This window comes from Leptopilina heterotoma, unplaced genomic scaffold (assembly GCF_015476425.1).
Source record: "Leptopilina heterotoma isolate Lh14 unplaced genomic scaffold, ASM1547642v1 Lhet_135, whole genome shotgun sequence".
In the NCBI taxonomy this organism is placed as follows: domain Eukaryota; kingdom Metazoa; phylum Arthropoda; class Insecta; order Hymenoptera; family Figitidae; genus Leptopilina; species Leptopilina heterotoma.
In genome coordinates, this window is record NW_025110854.1 from 2,705,734 (window position 1) to 2,727,826 (window position 22,093).

The 22,093-nt window shown below is 27.6% G+C and overlaps 2 protein-coding genes across 6 annotated transcripts in view; one reads left to right on the forward strand and one right to left on the reverse strand.

Moving 5' to 3' along the window:
* Positions 1-22,093, reverse strand: part of LOC122497695 (small conductance calcium-activated potassium channel protein) — a 659,102-nt gene that overhangs the window by 137,053 nt on the left and 499,956 nt on the right. For all 4 annotated transcript variants that reach the window (XM_043604959.1, XM_043604958.1, XM_043604961.1 and 1 more), the window contains one exon: positions 7,312-7,407. In XM_043604959.1, coding sequence (XP_043460894.1) covers positions 7,312-7,407 — 96 coding nt within the window. The remainder of the gene's footprint in view (positions 1-7,311; positions 7,408-22,093) is intronic.
* LOC122497697 overlaps positions 20,263-22,093 on the forward strand; it is a 49,583-nt gene continuing 47,752 nt past the window's right edge. The window contains exon 1 of one of the 2 annotated variants that reach the window (XM_043604963.1): positions 20,263-21,130. The gene's annotated coding sequence lies outside the window, so the exon portion shown is untranslated. The remainder of the gene's footprint in view (positions 21,131-22,093) is intronic. The other variant, XM_043604962.1, reaches the window with a different exon arrangement.

The following is a 22,093-nucleotide window of genomic DNA, read 5'->3' on the forward strand; positions in this document are numbered from 1 at the left end:
TACAATAACTTGTAAACATTGCATTTTGTTTTAATATGCAGTGTGGGGCAGAATGGAGTACCTATGTGTGGGGCATGCCGGAAGCTACGCCGTTTCATTAAAACTATTTAAAAACATTATATTATGCATATTTAAAGGTTTCCTGCAGAAGAATCGATATTTTTGCTTTGAGGCATTTATACTATCGATGTTTCATTATCGATATATCGATATTTTGCAATATCCATGTTTTTTTTGTTAAATTCTAATAAATATTACTTGTTTTTTCATAGTAATAAAGAATCCTACTTTTTGTTTGTATTTATAATCTCATACAACAAGAATTGAATGAATTTTGAAAAATACTCAATGTTTTGTATAGTTATTTGATGCCACCCCATTTTGCCCCACGGGTGGGGCAAAATGGGAATTTAGCACTTTCTTAGAAAATACTATTTAAGTTCTTTCAAAAATTTTTTTCTCCGCTATAATCATAATTTCCTCAAAGCTAAGTGTACAAAGAAGAATTCTGAAGTTTAGCTGAATCGATTTATTCGTTTGGTTCTCTGTAAACAGCCAATTTCAAAAAGGTACCCCATTTTGCCCCACTCTCCCCTACTCAGCTTTAAAACGATATATTGTCGAAAATAATTGATATTTTTAACTTTTGACTTTTGCATTTGAAAAAGCAACATAAAATCTGTCGATTACCATAAAAAACTCAAAATTTATTTTTTGGACCTAAGCCCTGTTTTCTCGTGGACAGTCACATATGTTTCTGTGATCCTGAAAAACAATTAATATTAAATAAACAACTTAGTAATACTTTTTTTACATTTTTTTAAAACTTTTTTAGTGAATTTTTGTATGGTGACCACCTTGGGGCCACTTTTTTAAAAGTCGAATTTTCAACTTTTTTAAAAAGTGCCATAACTTTTTTTGTATTAATGAAATAAAAAAAACTTTATGATACGAAGTTAGGTAATAAGATAAAGTTTCAAACGCCGTATTATTGACCTTTATATATAATTCCATTTGAAATCTACAGTCGTTCAAAAGATGGGTGACCACCTTAGGGCCCTCTCCCCTATCATTTAAAGTAGAATATTGTTAGTTTTCAAGCGGTAAATTTGTATTTACAAAAAAATCGTGATTTAAAGAGGGGTATGTTTTTGGGCCGTGCGCTTGCAGCCATACCGATAATAATTTTCGACGGTATACTCCAGTTTTTTCGGGATGACTGAAAAATTTAAGTTTAAATTTCATCACCCATATATATAAAAATAATTAGGCCAAAAGATAAAGTAATCTGAAAAAATAACCAATAATGTAAAGAAGAAGAAAAACGAAGAAGAAATAGTATTCCTAGAAATCTTAAAGGCTTTGACACAATAGAAGAAATGCTATTCCGTGCGGATCTGTCAGGGATTTTACACAATGGAAAATCTCGGATCAACTCCAAGAAAAGTTTTCCAAATCTACAAAAGAGACTTTTAGGTATATATTTTGTGAGTTTCGTTTAGAGCTCTTTTCCACATTATAAATTGTATACAAATATAATATTTTTGGTGTATATATAGAGATAATAGGGATGACTACTTTTATTCTCTTTCTCTCTCTTGATATATTATAAAGTATATCAGAAACTTTATAATAGCTTTAGGAAAATTTATAATTCAACAAAAACAAGGATTATGAAAACTTTGATATCTAAAAGAAAAATTACTAGTTTTTTATTGTTATTTTATCAGTGGCTATGAAGAATTATTGTTAAAAAGAATAACAATTCTGCGATGATAATGGATATAATTAATTTGTTTTCAATTTTCAAGAGATTAAATTTTTTTTGCAAAAACAATATTGTAATTTTTGTATTTCGAGCTATTTTATTGTCTTTTCTATTTGATGGAATGAAATTTTAACCCTTTGAGGACCAGTGTTGCTTTCAGGCAACATGAACATTTTTTTATTAACTCGGGCATAAATTTCTTAATTTTCAAAACTGAATATTGAAACAATAATTTTCACATAGTCTGGAAAATTTCGTATCACAAACACTGGTCTTTAAGTAAAAAACTTCAATAACTTTCCCTGAAAAGTTTGCTTAAAAATGAAAAATCGCGATTTTTTAAGAAAAAATTTGGTCCTCAAAGGGTTAAATATGATTGTACTTTTGGAGATATTTAATACTTAATTTAAAAAATAAATTCTGAATTTTAATTTTTGAAAACCTTCATACAAAGGAAAAAATTATTTCAGAGAATGTTCACAACTTGAAAATAAGAAAGGAATTTTGAAACCCGTGTAGAAATCACCATGCTATGCCTAAAATGATTATTGGCCCTAGCTTGGACCTAACTTGGCAACCCCTTTTTATATATCCTAGGCTGGTCCTAACTTGGTACTAGCTAGGAGATCCAGTTATGACTTAGAAAAATTTTTAGGAAAATAAAGTGTCAAAATTGATACATGAAAAACATGTAAAAATTGATAAATATTCTCAATTAATATTTATAAAATTAATTGATAATCATATTTGTTTAAACAATTTATTGTTTGACATAAATCAGAAAATTATACAAATACTATAAAATAAAGTTAATTTATTAATTTATTAATTCAGCAATTGTTTAAACAAATAATTGTTATTTACTAACTTTTTACACAATCAACCTAGAAACTAGCAGTTTTTTCTAATTTTGCAATAAGTAAATACTCAGATTAGTTAATTGCAAAATTTTAAAAGACTACAAGTGTCTAGACGCTTTATTGTCTTAAGAATTAATAAATAACAACAATTTTTTGTTTAAACAAATGCTGAATTGTTAAAATTATAAATTATCTTCATATTTCACTACTCAAGTGTAATAATCGCGAAGTTAGATAAAAACTGCAAATTTTTAAGTAATTTGTTACAAAAGTTAATATAACAGCAAAATTTATTTATTTATTTAAACAGATACAGACTGCAATATAATTATCATTAGGAAAGTATATTTCTAATTTCGTTCGCTGATTTGAAGTTTTGTTTAAGTTGGTGCTAAACACTAAGAGATATTGCAATTCGAATGTGGGCTGACCCACCCAGGTCCAACCCAGGACCTACCTGGGCTTCCTAGTTTCATTAGTAAAAATTTCTAAGTCCAAGTCTAAAAAATTTTTTGCAACAAAAAATTAATGCTTAAAATGATTTAGAATAATGAAAAACGTGTTTTTAACATACATTTTTTTGACATTTTTTTAAAAAGTGGATCACCCGCTTAATTAATTAGGAAAAATTTCCAAGTCCAAAAGACGAATATTTTTTTTAGACCAAGAAATTAATGTTGAAAATGATTGAGAACAATGAAAAACCTGTTTTTAACGAAAATGTACAGATATTTTTTTCTTGATATAATATAAAAATATTAATTTTTGAATTTTTATATTTGGATATTATTTTATTATTATTGTTGTTGTTAAACTATTTTTTTTATTTATTATCGTGTATTAGTGTCAATAATTACTATATTGAATCATCAAAAGCAAGTCCACAAGTCACTGACAATAAAAATTTTCATCTCAACTAGTTTCATTAGCATAGTGGTTAGGGCGTTAGTCTCGTAGTCCGTAGGTCGTAGGTTCGATTCCCGCGTGCGTTCGATTTTATTTACTTCTTAGGTTTGCGTTTATTCCGATTTTTCTGCGTTGTATTCGTATAAGTATGCAATTTAATGATTATATATACTGTAAAATAATTTAATTAACAAATTTCTAATTTTTTTTATAATTTTTAATGTATATATTAGAGGAATATATATTAATCTCTACATATACTAACATTATTTATGAATTCGCTTTTGGTCATCACTTAATTGAAAAAAATAATAATTAATTAAAACTAATACTTGAGCAATTCCATGTGAAGTGATCGACGATTTTTGGACATTGTTAGCAATTTTCTTGAAACTTTTTTTCCTTGTAGCTATAAGGATAAGATATAATAAAGTGAAGGCGATTTTGAAAATTTCGAAAAAATTTTGAAAATATTCAAATTTAAAAATTTATGTACTAATTTTTTAAAATTAAGATAACTCCAGTTGTTTTCAATATTTTTTCAAAATTTTTTTTTTCAATTTCTCAGTATAACTAGTACTTTTTAAATAAATTTTTTAGAAACAAAAATTTTTAGAAATTATTAAAAATTTTTCAAAAAAAAATTTTTTTTTAATTTTTTGAAAAACACCCCCCCTCCGATTTTTTTTATTTTTTTTATAATGATAGCCAAAAGTAATAAGAAAATTTTCGTAAAAGTTTTATAATGGGATCGCGATAACTTTTCGAGAAATCAACGAAAAAGTCTATGGCGCCCCGTTGAGACTGACGCGCTCACGTACGTATGTCCAAGAAGTTGGCAACGCCATTTCATTTTTTCTCATCAAAATTTTGATAAAACTAAAAAACGAAAATTGTGCTACACTTAGAAAACGATAACAAATATTGTGCTGGAAAAAAATTAAAATATTTTTTAAAAATTAAAAAAAATTTCTTATTATACTTCAATTTTTTTGAACATTTTTCAAAAATCAAAATTTTGGAAAAATAAAATTTGTGCTGAATTGTTCTCAGCGAGGACAATAAAAAAGTCTAAGAACAATTGTACAAGTTAATAATTATTTAAAAAAATCACACTTTTTGAACCTTTTTGAAAAATCAAAAGTTTGGAAAAATAAAATTTGTCCCGAATTGTGCTCGTGAGCACAATAATACAGTCTCAAAACAATGTTTCAAAAAGTTAAAGAATTGTTTGAGAATAATCATAGAGGAAATTGGGGAATTGTGGGTCACCTCCATTATTTAACAATTTTTAAAAATTTTTGATCATCCAATTTTTTTATTTTCTTTGGTTTGTCAAAAGTAAATTTTTCATTAGCATTTTATAACTTTACAGTATTTCCCAATTACCTATAAGTCATAAACAACAACCAACTGAAAATTGCAATAAAATATTTATTTTGGGCGTTCAAGTTTTTACAAGAATTTAAAAGAATTGCCTAGTTAAAAAAATTTTTAATATATATTGTTTCTTTTTCTTTTACTTCGACTCCAAAAAAAATTTGCATGAAATTTAAATAAAAAAATAATACAAAGCTTTTTGTAAAATGAAGCATTCAGGGAATTGTGGGCTACTATTTTTTTAGAAGTATGCAGGTACATAATATTAAAATCACATATATAGCTAAAATAGTAATTTAATTAAAACAATTCTATTCATTGCAATGAATGAGATAGAGCTGTTGTAAAACTGTTGTAAAATTGTTTTTTAGACTTTTTTATTGTGCTCGCCGAGCACAATTCAGCACAAAATTTATTTTTTCAAAATTATGATTTTTGAAAAATATTCAAAAAATTTTAGACTCAAAAAATATGATTTTCTTGAATAATTATTAACTTTTTCAAAAACTCTTATACACTTTTTTTATTGTCCTCGCTGAGAACAATTCAGCACAAAATTTATTTTTTCAAAATTTTGATTTTTGGAAAAATGTTCAAAAAAATTGAAGTATAATAAGAAATTTTTTTTAATTTTTAAAAAATATTTTAATTTTTTTTCAGCACAATATTTGTTATCGTTTTCTAAGTGTAGCACAATTTTCGTTTTTTAGTTTTATCAAAATTTTGATGAGAAAAAATGAAATGGCGTTGCCAACTTCTTGGACATACGTACGTGAGCGCGTCAGTCTCAACGGGGCGCCATAGACTTTTTCGTTGATTTCTCGAAAAGTTATCGCGATCCCATTATAAAACTTTTACGAAAATTTTCTTATTACTTTTGGCTATCATTATAAAAAAAATAAAAAAAATCGGAGGGGGGGTGTTTTTCAAAAAATTAAAAAAAAAATTTTTTTTTGAAAAATTTTTAATAATTTCTAAAAATTTTTGTTTCTAAAAAATTTATTTAAAAAGTACTAGTTATACTGAGAAATTGAAAAAAAAAATTTTGAAAAAATGTTGAAAACAACTGGAGTTATCTTAATTTTAAAAAATTAGTACATAAATTTTTAAATTTGAATATTTTCAAAATTTTTTCGAAATTTTCAAAATCGCCTTCACTTTATCATATCTTATCCTTATAGCTACAAGGAAAAAAAGTTTCAAGAAAATTGCTAACAATGTCCAAAAATCGTCGATCACTTCACATGGAATTGCTCACTTATTATTAATAATTTAGGTTATTTCTTTAACAAATATTATTAACTAATTAAAATTATAATGAAATAGAAAATACTGTCTGAGATGGTCCTTTCTAGGTCCTAAAATGGACCCATAAACTGGTCCTAACTAGGCTCCCAAGTTAGGACCAGACTAGAATCGCATCACCACCCATTGTTGGTCCAACCTACACTGCCAGCCTAGGACCAAGCTATTAACAGGGCAAAATAGGTAGGACCTGGCTAGGACCAATTTTCATTTTCCACACGGGAAACAATAAATTTTCTGAATTTTTCAAAAGTTGTATAAAATGGAAAAATTTATCTTAAATGAAACTTTTAATTTAAAAATAGGAAACAAATTATAACAAAAAGAAAAATAATAATGAATTCTTAAATTGCATTTTTGCAAAAATTGTTTAAAGAAGTAGAATTTATTATTAAGAGTATATTTTTAATTTAAAAATAAGAAACGAATTTAAGAAAATATAAAACAAACTTATTTAAATTTAAAAAAATGGTATAAATGGAAATTAATTGTTTCAGAGTATATTTATCATTATAATCACAAAAAAAGAGAATCTGAAATGCAATTGTAAAAAATGGTATAAAAAATATAAAATTGATTTAGAAAGTATATTTTTAATTTAGAAACAAGAAATAAACTTTAAAATAATTTTCACATTTTTTTTTTGAAACTTTCTGAAATTGAAATTCAAAATTAATTTCTTTCTTTCTTCACTGAAAAAATTACATTCTAAATTTAAGAAAATCTACTTAAATAGGCGCCAAGAATATTACTCTTATTGTAAGAATATTTCCATTTAATTTAAGTAGGGAATATTCTTGGCGCCTTATATTTAAGTAGATTTTTCTTAAATATAGAATGTAATTTTTTCAGTGTTGAAATATTAGAATTAAAAAAGAAAATTTCGGCTAAAAAAGAATTATCTGTAATACTTTTTATGTGTATTAAAAATTCGTCTAAATGACTTTCTGTTCCATAAAAATTTTAGCAAATGAAAAATTCGATAAATTAAAATTAGATAGAGTATTGACTTATTTTATACTCTTTTAAGTTTTGTTATTCGATTCTAATACCTGAAGATATAAGTTTATTGTTAAAAATTTCACTACGCACCTGAACTTCTAAAGCATGATAAGCAAATATGAGGCCAAGCAGTATCACAGTCGACACAGAGATCAGGGTTTTCAGTGCAGTCGAATAAAATGAGGCCTGTAACATAAATTTAAATATTATGTACACAATGTATTATGGATTTGTACTATAAAAAAGAATTATGTACTAAATAGTCAAATTGTATTAAAAATAAAGAAAAATTATTTAGTAGATTTACTATTTCTATAGGGTTTTTTGAATCAAAAATATATTCTTACTTTTTATTAAAAAAATTAATGAATATAAAAAAAAGAATTAAAGACAACAAAATATACAAAAGCATATACTAGATATAGAATATGAAAATAAGAATATAAATAAATATAAGTATAGATATCAAAAAAATAAATATAATTATATATTTTTTAAAAAATATAATATAATAATACATAAAAAAATATAAAAAATGAAGTATAAAAAAAGAAACATAAGGAAATATAAAAAATATAAAATTTTATTTTATAAAGAAATAATGAAAGTAAAAAACACTGAGGAAAATTATCACAAAAAAATGTATCTTAAAACTTTTTTTGCTTCTTTTGATCACAAACATTATATAAATACCGATAAAAAGAACGAAGAGAACAACAGTGTGAAAGGGTTAAAAATAAATAAAGATAAGAGTTTTTACAATTGACACATTTTGTAGCAGGATTCTGTTATTTCAAATGACACTTTGCCCAAGCAATTGGTGACAAAAATGCAACATTAGGAAAAACCTATATGTGACCTGGACAGTGAAAAGGGACCTTCCCGTGTAGAAATTTTGCTGGGGCCCTGATCAGGGCCGGATAGGGCCGACCTATTAGGGAATGAAACGCCGCGCCCGATATGGCCCTGATCTGGAAATCCACATTTTCTTGTCGCCCCGATCTGGGCCTGATCGGGCGCGGCGTTTCATTCCTTACTATGGCCCTAGTAGGGTAATTTCTACACGGGTTATTACGTGCGAAAACAAGTTTTCGAGAAAACAGCAGTTAAAGTTTAACTTAGAAAAACCCTTGTAACTTTTTTAAATATTAATATTTTTTAATAAATTTAGGCTTATTTTCTTCACCGTGAATCACAGTATCTAAATAAATAACATACAAGTAATGAAAATTTTTTTTTAATAATTGTTTATATAAATTAATAACAAACTCCCCAAACATAGAAAAAGTAATCTAAGTTTTCTAACTTGCAACAATAAGTATAAACAAGTGACAAATGTTTGTAAGGGTTTTCGAGGCCGCTGATTACGAATATGATGCTAAATTGACAATTTGACAGTTGACAGCTGTCAACTTCTCTAAAAAGTGATCGTTTTTTGTAAAAAAGACAGTAATAAGGTTTTGAGATCGCTGATTACGAATATGATATCAAATTTGAATTTTAACTGTTGACAGTTGTCAAAGAAACTGTCAACTTTTCTAAATAATAAAAAATTATCGTCTTCGTTATTTTAATTTGTATAATAACAAAAAATCAGTTTTTTCAAATTTTTACTCTTGTTTCTTTTAACTTAAAATTTTTTTTTTAAACTTCTAATCAACTTATGATTTTTTGGTTTTCACCATCTTAAAGAGCGTTTCAAACCCTATCCGAATCAACAAAAAAGTAAAAAAAGATTTTTTGACACGTAAGGTCCCTTTTCATAGACCAGGTCACATATATAGAAACTGAAAGATGTTTTTCGTTCTTTTCTCAGTTGTTGTTCACTTTTAGTTCCACGTGTTATCAGTGTATTTGTTACTCGTTTCCTCTTTTGCACTAAAGGCAATAAGATTTTATCGCGTTAGCCTGCAGCATTTCATACAAAACTAGTGCACGTTTCAGTTTCACTAACTGTATGGACAAAGGGTATTATCATCATCAATTTTTTTATTATGATTATTCATTATGTTACCTACATATCGCTTTTGAAGAAGAATAAGACCGTGACTTTTAAATTAGGCGCAAAATGCAAAAATAAAAATAACTTGCAAAATCAATTCAAATGAGATATGATAAAAAAAGAAAGAGCAAATGACAATTCTATTTTACGTTTATGTATGTTTACACTGCAAAAAGAAGTATTTTAAAATGTTTTGGTAGACATTTTTTAGTTATTTAAAATATCTTAATTTAAGATGTTAAAAGTATCTTAATAACAATGATATGCTTTACACATTTTCAGTATTTTTTGGAAATAAAGTTTTGAGGTTAAATGCACTGTAAAAAGAAGGTATCTTATTTTAAGATATTTTTGTAGTCACTTTTAAGTTGTTTCCAAAAAGTTATCAAAAGCATCTTAAAAATGCATTAATTTCTAAGATGGAAGTTGGAAAAATAAGATGTTTTAAACGTTTCAAAAGTGACTACAATGTACTTTAAGATGCTTCTTTTTGCAGTGTGTAAATATAAATTATGTATAAAATATGTATCTTTGATTTTAGTAACTTACATTTTTGTCACATTTTATAAGTAATTTTTTCGCTAAACATCTTATTGCGCCAGAAACATGTTAATTTAAGCTACTTTAAAAAACTTGCCAAAGTAACTTACTTTTCTAAGATGAAAGAAATATTTTTATCACTATTAAAACATATAAAGCATCTTAGACACCAATAAGAGACTTTAGAAAACATCTTATTTTAAGATGTAAGATGAAAATATTGAAAATTTAAACATTGAAATAATGATCATAAAAAAATATTTTTAAAATATTAGAAATATTAAAATCTTCGTTTATATCAGTAAGTCATTATTTAAAACAATAAGAAACCTAACCTTATCTAAAAAATTTTTAAGAACCACGAAAAAATAAAAAGTAACTTTTGTTGCTGTTATTTATTACAAAAAATAAACTTTAATTTTTATATATTCAAAGTAAAACAAAGTCTGAAATGTCTGAAAATTCTGCTTAGTTTTTACTATTCCTGAATAAGTAAATTTTACCAAAGTAAATTAAAATTAATTCCCTGCAACAAATTTCCTCCTAGATGAGATCTCCAATGTCTATGTGAATTAGCATTGATTAGAATTGCCCGCAACAAAAATTAAATAAAATTAGGTATTATAAAGCATTAGAACTTCTATGATCACGACTATACTGACCTTAGAAAAAGATTTAATATTCCAACTAGGGTAAATGTGCCAATTACTGTCACTTCTAATCCAGCATCGATTTTAAAGATATTAAACATTTATATTAAGTAAAATAATAATATAAAACTAGTATTTCTAGCAATATTGGGATCTAATAAAAGTAAATGTAGGATTCCAACTCTAAAAGAAACATATTTAACTTAGAAAAACACACATTTTTAAAAAATTGTCAATGCTGGTGTTACTGTCAGTTTGTGTGAGTTACTGTCAATCAATGCCCCAATTACTGCAAATGACGTAATTACTATAAATATTTTGTCTGAAAACTGCTATTCTATTACAATTAAATTAAATTATTATAAATAAAAAGAACTTAGGAGTTTTAACACATTTTATTAAAAAAAAACTGTTATTAATGAAATTAAATTATTATATTATAACAAAAAAGAAAGGGTAAGAAATAAGAACACATTTTTTAGAAAACTCTCAAAGATTTTTTGTTTCTTTTTTTATTTATCCACTTTTTTAAAAAGAAATTCTTATTTTGCTTTCTTCTTTTTTCCAAATCTTTCATTTTTGTTCTTTTTCATTAATTTCTCGGATTCTCTTTGAAATTTTAATTTTTCCGATTTGCCTGACATAACCTCTTGTAGAGCTAATTTTACACTATCTTTAGAATATTGCATTCTACTTCTCTTTGGTTTTTTTTCTCCACCTTCTTTGGAACATTTTTTTTCTTTCGGTTACTCATTGCACTTATTTAACTACTGTTTAAAACCTATAAGCTAAAACTAAACTAAGCTAAGCAAAAATTTAATCTCACGTGAGACCCATAGCGTTGACGTTTATGTCAAGTTTGCTTGGTCATGTCACACATTTTTCGCGACTGACAGTAATTGGGGAAAAGAGAAAAATCATGTCCCAAATATTGTTTCAATAAAAAAAGGTTAAAATACTTACTTTTTTATGTTTTATTATAGATATTTTGAAAAATTATTTATTTTTAAAGCGAAGAATACTATTGCAATAAATATTTTTTCTTGAAAGACAAAAATATATATACTTTTCCACAACGCGTACATATGGCATGTCCACAAATCTCTGAAGTAAAATTAGCCATTTTTGTCACTTGCATATTTGAAATTAATATAAAAATTATAAAAATATTTTTTATATGGTTATTTTCATTGTAATTATTTAAATAACATTATAAATAAAATTAATTCTTTCATTACAAAAATTATATTCATACTAAATATTTTAAATCATCAGTTTTATTCAAACTGACAGTAGTTGGGGCATTTGCAGTAATTGGCACACTTACCCTATATCTCAGAGATTTCTTTTTGCAGATCTCCTGTTTTTATTTAAAGTCATTAATGGTTTACTTAATTGTTCAGATCTCTTAAGTTTATTTTGTTTTTTTGCAGCAAAGCATTCTCCCAGAACTGAAGTTCCATTATTTAATCAACAACTTATTAGAACTAATTACTTAGAAAATTCAGTGGTCAATAGGTTGAGTCGTGAGGCAAATCAGTTTTATGACAGAGTAAATTTTTGTGGCGTTTCGCTTAATGCGTTTGTTAGAGAACTATACGCAAGCAGATTTTCGACAAAAATAATAACAATGCGGTCAACTAGTAATGTAAGATTTTCATTGTTCAGTACATTGTACGAAAGGGCAATATAAGCCCGTTTATATAGGGGAGAGGGCCCCAAGGTGGTCAGGGCCCTAAGGTGGTCACCCTAAGAAAATTTTTGTATATTAGTTAGTATCTTCAAATGTTTTTTGTTATTGTTATTATTTGAGAAGACAAAGATTTTAGTAAAGTTTTGAGGTAAATAGTCGTATGAGTCTCTTTGTAACGTGAAAGTCGTAAAATTTCTGTTTTTAAATGATCGAGAAATTTTTTTCTCAGGGTGTTAAAATCATCGAAATTAACCATTTTAAATTAATAAAAATCGTTATAATTATCTTTATATGTCGTACAATAATATTCCAAATGAATATAATTAATATTGTGCTTTAAAAAATTTTTTCATTAACGTTTAAAAAATTCTGTCTTGGCCCTAAGGTGGACACTTTTTTGGCCACAAGGTGGTCACTTTTGATTTTTTATGAAAATATGTTTATACGCCATATTTATCAACATTTATCACTGTGAATGTGAATTTTATCAATTTTTAAGTTTTATGATGAATAATAATAAAATAGAATTATTTTCAAAATTTTACCTATCTAATACATACACAAAAAGTATCATTTTTGACGAAAGGACAAAGTGCAAAAAAAATATGTAATAAATGTTTATGTGATCCTGCAAAACAATTAATATTAAATATAAACAACTTAATAATACATTTTTTACATTTTTTTAAAACTTTTTTAGTGAATTTTTGTATGGTGACCACCTTGGGGCCACTTTTTTAAAAGTCGAATTTTCAACTTTTTTTAAAAAGTGCCATAACTTTTTTTTTATTAATGAAATAAAAAAAACTTTATGATAGGAAGTTAGGTAATAAGATAAAGTTTCAAACGCCGTATTATTGACCTTTATATATAATTCCATTTGAAATCTACAGTCGTTCAAAAGATGGGTGACCACCTTAGGGCCCTCTCCCCTACTAAATAAATAAATAAATTACAGCTTAAATTAACACAAAAAAGTGTCTAAATCAAAACCAAATCAGTTTTCAAACATTTTGAAAAAATAATCCTTCGATGGATAAATTAATAAATTTTATTATTATTATTATTAAATACATTTTTAGTTATTGTAATTTTTTTTACGAATCTTTGGATTTTTTGTTTTAAAATTAGATACTAAAAGAAAGTAATAAAAAGTAATATTAATATTTTTTTGTAATTGTGTTTTTGTATTTATAATAAAAAATTGCCTTGCATGAAAAAAGGAATAAAAAATTTAAAATTGTAATTTCATATTTGTTTAATTATGAAGCATTTATGTAAATAAAATTGTTTCGAATTTAAATTAGACGGTTCAATAATATATTATTACGTGAAATATAAATTTCATCTATAATAAGAGATGACCCACAAATTTTACAGGTCCACCGACTCGCCATAAAGTTTTATTTTATGTTCAAACGTTTTATAAAAGGAAGAATAAACATATATATTTTAATCGATAGTTAATACCATAGTGTTACTTTCCTTCTGACATATCGTTTTCAGCATATTTTAGTATTTTACTGCGAAAAAATAATGTTTGTATGTTGCCTTTACTGTTTTATTTTATCTTTTTTACACTTTCAGACAAATTAATTATAGAAATAAAATAAAATAATGTAAATATAAATATTCTTTTTTCAGCTTGTATCAGTGGGAAGTTACTTTTTTCTTTTTCTAGTATTAGTGTGACGAAAAATTAACTTTTCTACTCGGAAATTCGTCGGAAACTACTTTTACCTCATTTGACAAAAATCTATTTTTCTACATAAAAATTAATATTTAGGTACTTTTTCTTCTCATCAATTATTGACTATTCTAATTTAGAAATTTTGCGATTCTAAGTTTGACAGACAAAATTCTCTTTTCAACCAACAACTTATCACTATCTCGTTTTCTATTAAAAAATTAAATTTTATTGTATAATCGGTCTGACAAAACATTGCTTTATTTACTAAATGTTTATATTTTTTAATATGTACTCTCTCTAAAATAATAGGGGAGAGTAGTCCTAAGTTCGCTGTGGGCCTAAGTTGGCCACCCTGCGTTTCTCAAAGGGTATACTGGACGAATCTATAATTTCGTGGTGTGATATATTGATAAACCATGACATAATTTATGGACCTAATTATAATCTAAGATTCTTCTACGCATTGTGAGGATAATAATATTGTAAACGACAAAAAATTTTAATTTTTCTTGTTTTTTCGAGAGCAGCTAGAACCCAATGGGAAATTAACCATTGGCGCAATAATGGTCCTATATTGGGAGCCAGCAGTACCAATAATGGTACAATAATGGCAACCAATATTGGGCCACTATTGCCAGAGTCTTGGGATGATCACGACTTTGCCAAGCATTGGCAGCCAATATTGGATCAATATTGGCTGCCAAGACAAATGCCGGACTTTCCAAGCGTTGGATATTCATTGGCAACAAATATTGGACCAATATTAGTGACCAATTAATTACCAATGCTTTAAATTAAATTATTGCTTGGTTATTTATTGGTTACCAATACTGAACCAACGTTTAAAATCAATATTTTACAAATACCAACACATAGCAAAAATTTTTCAAAAAAAAAAAAAATAAATTACTAATCTAAAGAAAAAAAAATTAATTTGATTGGAACACTCTGTTAAAAACAGAATGTGATAAAAATCAGACAAAGATAATATTTGTCTACGTTTGAGAATGCAAGCGTCTCTTCTTATATAGAACTGGTAACACAACTTGCTGGTGAGAGGAAAAAACTGTGGCGTACCCTGGTGGCACTTATCCAAAGTAATTTCGAGCATATACTTTGAAGCAGCGCGGGACATTTTAAAATCGAACACCAGGGTGCGCCAGAGCTTCTTTCACTCACCAGCAAGTTGTGTTACCAGTTCTATATAAGGAGAGACGCTTGCATTCTCAAACTTAGACGAATTTTGTCTTTGTCTGATTTTTATCACATTCTGTTTTTAACAGAGTGTTCTAATTAAATTAATTATTCTTTTTCTTTAGATTAGTAATTTAATTTGTTTTTTTTTTTTGAAAAATTTTTGCTATGTGTTAGTATTTGTAAAATATTGATTTCAAACGTTGGTTCAGTATTGGTAACCAATAAATAACCAAGCAATAATTTAATTTAAAGCATTGGTAATTAATTGGTCACCAATATTGGTCCAATATTTGTTGCCAATGAATATCCAACGCTTGGAAAGTCCGGCATTTGTCTTGGCAGCCAATATTGATACAATATTGGCTGCCAATGCTTGGCAAAGTCGTGATCATCCCAAGACTCTGGCAATAGTGACCCAATATTGGTTGCCAATGTTTGACCAAGAAAAAACTGTTGGCAGCCAATATTGGTCCATTATTTAGCCAATGGTGAACATTGGCAATTTCCCATTGGGAAGAGATAAATAATTAAAAATTTCTAAATGAATGTGTGCGCTAGTTCCTCTATTTAATGTTGTAATAAGAGGTTCTGTTGATTTTTTAATGAAATTTTTTTTATTAGCATAATAATTTGAAACTTGTAAAAATTTACAGTGGTCCTAAGTTGGCCACCTATTGTTTTTGTTTGTTTTTATTTATGTTTTGGTTCTTTTTTGTGTTTTTCATCACGAGAAAGACCGTGAAAGTGTAACCTAGGAATTAAACAAAGACAAAAAACAACAGAAAAAACATACTACAAAAACGCCAGTCTCCGCAGCCATCCACCACTGCAAATAAATAAAATAAAACAATGCTTCATATTTTCTAAACAAAAATAGTTAAATAATGCATTTTTATATTCTCCTAAATGTATCAAATTTGTAAAATTTCTGCGTAATTGAAAAGAAAATGTATTTCTTCCTTATACTCAAGCAAAAAAAAGTGGTGCCCAACTTAGAAACAGGGGGCTTTCCGATTTCTTTGTAAAATAAACATTTTAAACTGAAGAATAAATTTGCCTAACAAAAATGATGAATGTCTAATGAAATTTAAATAACATTACACTTATTCTTGCAAATAAATTTATTGAATAAAAAAGTAAAGGGCAATTTTGAAAGATTTGAAGTTAAGTACGCCCAATGGGAAGTAAACGATTGGTTCAATAATGGGCCATGCTTGGCGAACTCCGTTCCACTATTGGAACATTAATGGCAACCATCATTGGACCACCAATCGTTTAAACTTGGGATGATCACGCTACTACCAATGATCGGTAGCCAAGCATCGGGCCAATATTAGTTGCCAAGGAATTGCCAAGAAAACAAAAACGATTTTTAAAAGCTTGATTTTTTATTGGCAGCCAACAAAAAACCAAGGTTTTGAAAATTGATTTTTTTTAATTATTAATTAAAATTTATTTTCAAAAAATATATTTTTCAAAAATTAATTTTAAAAAAATATATTTTTCAAAAATATATATTTTTTTAAATTAATAGAACATATTAATTTAATTTGTCACCTCTGGTAAAACAAAGATGAAAGACTGATAAATTCCCTCACTTTATATCTTACAGTGGAGGGATAACTGTGAATGTCTTTGCGAGAGAGGAGCAGGTACTTATATAGAGCCAGTGAAACAGGTCACAAGCGAGAAGAAATCACTAGCATGCACTCTGGCGGCGCTTGTCGGAAGTGGCGCAACGTTGGTTGCCAAGCGCTGTGTCGATAACGTCAGGATATGCATACGCGCCAGAAAACAGTTCCGACAAGCGCCGCCAGAGTGCATGCTAGTGATTTTTTCTCGCTTGTGACCTGTTTCACTGGCTCTATATAAGTACCTGCTCCTCTCTCGCAAAGACATTCACAGTTATCCCTCCACTGTAAGATATAAAGTGAGGGAATTTATCAGTCTTTCATCTTTGTTTTACCAGAGGTGACAAATTAAATTAATATGTTCTATTAATTTAAAAAAATATATATTTTTAAAAAATAAATTTTTGAAAAATATATTTTTTAAAAATAAATTTTAATTAATAATTAAAAAAAACCAATTTTTATAACCTTGGTTTTTTGTTGGCTGCCAATAAAAAATCAAGCTTTTGAAAATCGATTTTGTTTCCTTGGCAACTAATATTGGCCCGATGCTTGGCTACCGTTCATTGGCAGTAGCGTGATCATCCCAAGTTTAAACCATTGGTGGTCCAATGATGGTTGCCAATTGTTTTGCCAAGAAAAAACCATTGGGCACCAAGCATGGCCCATTATTGAACCAATCGTTAACATTGGCAACTTCCCGTTGGGCGACGACATAATACTTTAACCTCAGTTCACCTGTAAGAGGTTCTGAGGGGTAGTTGCACCAGTGAAAGAATTGACACCAGTAAAAGAACAAATTGATTATTTCACAGTAAAAAGTAAATCTTAATTTATGAGCTGCCTTAAATTCAACACTGTCTGTGTAACGGGGAAATTAATAGTTTATTAATAATTACTCAATTTAAACTATTGCATCGATAACCCGAAAAACAGTCACTATCATCTCAAAACTCTAATTTACAAAGGACACAAAATTCAACAAAATCTCATTAAAGGGGGGAACTGCTGAGAATTAAAATCGCGATGCATCGATCTCCAGTGATAAATAAATTCAAACCTTCGTTGAATGAACTCGCCAACAACCAACGGCGTCTCCAAACTCCAACGGTCAATTCGAACACAATTAACAAAGAAAATAATTCAAAGGTTAAAACACCAAATAAAATAACATAAATTAATTAAAAAACAATACTGATAATTTATTAAGAAATTAAAATATTAAAATAATGGCAATAATTAAACTTTAAATAACTTTGATTTTCGCACAAACGAAATTACAAATTCAGACCAATTACAATTTCAAAACTCAACCAGCTCGATTAATATCTGGGCGACGAGTGTTCCTCCGATCCGCGGCTTTTCAGGGAACCAGCAGCGAATTTGGGAAAACTCCTTCCTTATCACACCTCATGATTTTTCCTATGAATCCTTCCTTGTCGAATATCAACGATACCTATTAGAAAGAAGGGAAAGGGTCGCTAAAAGCCATGTGACATCTCCCTCTTATCAAACAGACGAGAAATCATTCAGGGAAGGGGAACTAGGTGAGATAGACACAAGACGCTGACCAACGGACTATACCAAAATTGGGAAAAATGCGACGGAACGATAGAAAAGACGGAGACAAAGTCACTAACTATAGCACTGGACTCAGAACGAAATTTTGCCTATACAAGTAACGATTTACTTCGTTACATCTGCTATAATGTTAAAGGATACGAAAAACGTGCGTAAATTCAACATTGACTGTCTTAAAAATGTTAATGGTTTGGTGGGTTCCCAGTAAAAAAGGATTTTTTAATATAGCATTTTGGACGATTGAGCAAGCCGTCTGCTCAATTGTCCAAACGGCATTTGGACAATTGGACTGGTTGCTCAATTATCCGATGCATTAAGTCCAATCATCCAAAATGTTTTTCGTGGCTAAAAACCTGTTGAATTAAGAAAAAAAGTACTGAAATGTTACAGAAACTTTAGAGAAATCTTAATTCCAGACAAATACAGAAAAATTAGGTATAAAAATACCTCGAGTGAGGAAAAAGAACAAGATTTCTAAAATATCACTTTTTAACTGACAGTGCAATGCTGTACTTGGAATTTAGTTGGCAAAGAAGTGAGGATTCTGATAAAAAGAAACACTTCATTATCCACTCTCAATACTCCTCATGTGGTGATATATAATTGTAGATTTTCAATAATAGTGTATTAACAATAATATTTTATTTTGCTGAATTATCTCTTTTTTAAAATTAGAAACCGAAATCTACAATATATTACCACATGAGGAGTATTGAGAGTGGATAATGAAGTGTTCCTTTTTATCAGAATCCTCACTTCTTTGCCAACTAAATTCCAAGTACAGCATTGCACTGTCAGTTAAAAAGTGATATTTTAGAAATCTTGTTCTTTTTCCTCACTCGAGGTATTTTTATACCTAATTTTTCTGTATTTGTCTAAAATTAAGATTTCTCTAAAGTTTCTGTAACATTTCAGTACTTTTTTTCTTAATTCAGCAGGTTTTTAGCCACGAAAAACATTTTGGATGATTGGACCTAATGCATCGGATAATTGAGCAACCAGTCCAATTGTCCAAATGCCGTTTGGACAATTGAGCAGACGGCCTGCTCAATCGTCCAAAATGCTATATTAAAAAATCCTTTTCTACTGGGTTATGAACATGACAAATGAACGAAGCATAAACAGAAAAAAGGTCACAAGTTTCAGGTGCAATTCAATAATATTTCTGGGTGTGTGATACCGGTCACATGTATGTGAAAATTCCGCGAAAGAAAAACACCACTGCACAAGTTGAGAACCCTTCTTTTGAAGGTCTCAACTTCGTGAAAATGTGGTATCTTCCCTTGGGTTGACTTTTTCGACATCGACATGTAGAAAAAATTGGTCTAGCTGGGCCTTACTCTTCGATTTCCCTGACCGCGCGCCTTTCTTTGTCTTTCTATCTCTGTCTCTCTCTACTCTACGTTTCCGCTTTTCCTCTTTCGCATTCCTCCCCAGCAAAGATTCAAAGGGCCCAGCAACCACTATATCTATATATATATATATATATATATACTTCGAGTTAAAATTCGTTTTAACAATTTAGAAATTAACAGCATATATTGTAATAATGATTTGATAATCATTGATACTTATACTTATATTGTTTTACTAAGAATTAGTTTAACAATATCTGACTGATTAAGTATAAATATTATTATTCCAATTATTATAATTATTGTTACATTAGTGTTGTTATTATTAATACTGTTAATATTATCAACACTATTATGTTTTATTGAATTGCTGTTCATTTTTTAACAATTTAATGTTAATTATTTTTCCTTGAAGAAATAATTCTTTTAATGTTTAAAAATAATAATTTTATTATTAATACGTTTATATTGTCTTGAGTATTAATTTTGATTATTGTTTAATTGTTTAATTAATAAATAAATTAGTATTAATTAAATAATCAATAAATCAATAACAAATTAAATAAAGAGATAAATATATTCTTTTATTTATAATATAATTAAACAACGTTATGCAAATTATATGCATTATTATGTCTCAATTAGGGTACCCTTGCGGATGGGTGAACTACGAGATTACGACGAATTCGTCGTTACTTCGTCGTCACTTCGTATTTCGTTATAATATTTCACAAATTAGATGAAAACAGTTAAAAAAAACTATTGAAATGAATAAAGGAATATCTTAGGATGAAATTAATCAATTTTGTAGGATAAATTAACGCTAAATTATTGAGAAATTAATGTTTAAAGTGGGAAATGTCAGTTTTAGTGTAGGATGTATGTGTGTGTAAGATCGATATTAGAATAAACTGTTGATATGTCGCCGCGCATTTTGCGCGACAGATGGCGGAAGTGACATTTGTCCATGGCTTTAAATTACATGGTTTATTACAGAAAAATAAAAAAAGGAAACATAATAAAAAAGATTATTAAGATTGAAAATTGGTATACAATAATAGAAATAAAAATTGCAGAATGTTTTTTATGAAGTTCCAATATTTCAATCCAATATTTCAATAAAAAACAATACTTGCATGCAAAAACATTATCACAAGGAAAAAATTTGATAATGAAAAAAAAACAGGCAATATAACGCTCTTGTAACGACATAATATTTATAAACTTTTCATTAATAGACAAGTAATAATTATTTCTCTTTCAATAGAATTATATTTACTTAGTATATACTTTATACTTTATTTACGGTCGGTAAGTTCTAATTTCTAAATATTACCACTTGAATATTACGATGTTCAGCGCCAAGTGGCGTAAAAACACACTACGTTGTATGTATAGCACGTGTCGCGTGCACGCCGCTACAACTGACCATATTCGCCTAGGCCAATTTCCGGATTTCCGGCAGATCGGTGTAAACTTGCGTGAGAGCTCCAGGACTTAGTCCATTAAAATTTAGTGGCGAGCAGAACAGGGAAGCATTATTTCATCAGAGGGATCAAAGGGATCAGAGGTAAGTAATTTAATAATTTAAATATTTTTTCTTGAAAATTAGTGCAGACTTCGCACTCGATAATTAATTAAAAAAAGTTGCTATCGCAAAATTAAACTTGACGACCAAAAAAACTTGTTTCAGACATTTCACAAAACTGATAAATTTTCCATTCTATATTTTATTTTCGTGACCTTACCTTTATTATCATCAAAAATATTTACTTCTTATCCTACTAATAAATTGAATTCCTGCAGCGAATTTTATTGTTCATGAAGGAATTTAAAAATTTATAAAAATAATTTAATTTTTGTAAAGATTTTTACAAACAATTGAGTTTCCGGAAAGTATAACCACACATAAAATTCTGACGCCTATTGAATTAGCATGGCGATCAGAATTTTATGTCTTGTTATACTTTTCGAAGGCTCAATTTTTTAAATAATTGGATTCTGCTTTGAAAATTTTAAAAATAGTTGATATAGAAAATCATTGAATTGTGAAAAGTTTTTAAAAATAATTAAATTTTACAAAGAATATCAATTTAAGTTTTGTGACAATAATTGAATGTTTGTGTGGTATTTAATTAATTTTTTTAAATAATTAAATTCTTATAATGAATATTGTTATTCATGAAAAAATAATTGATTTTTGCAAAGAATTTTATTAAAAAGCCACAAAATAATTGAATTTTCGGGAATAATTTTTTTTATCGACATAATTGAATTCTTTCGAAAAATAATTTCTGTGTATAATTGAATTCTTGGGAAGAACTTTAATATTTTTGTAAATATAATTGGAATCTTCCAAAGAATTAAAAAAAAATTTTGTAAATAATTGTATTCTTCCAAAGAATTAAAAAAGAAATTCTTTTTAATAATTGATTTTTTCGAGGAATTAGAAATAAATTTTTCAGATTAATTATATTTTACTAGCAATTCCTGTGAAATTGTAATAAAAATAATTTAAATCTGAAGAGGAATT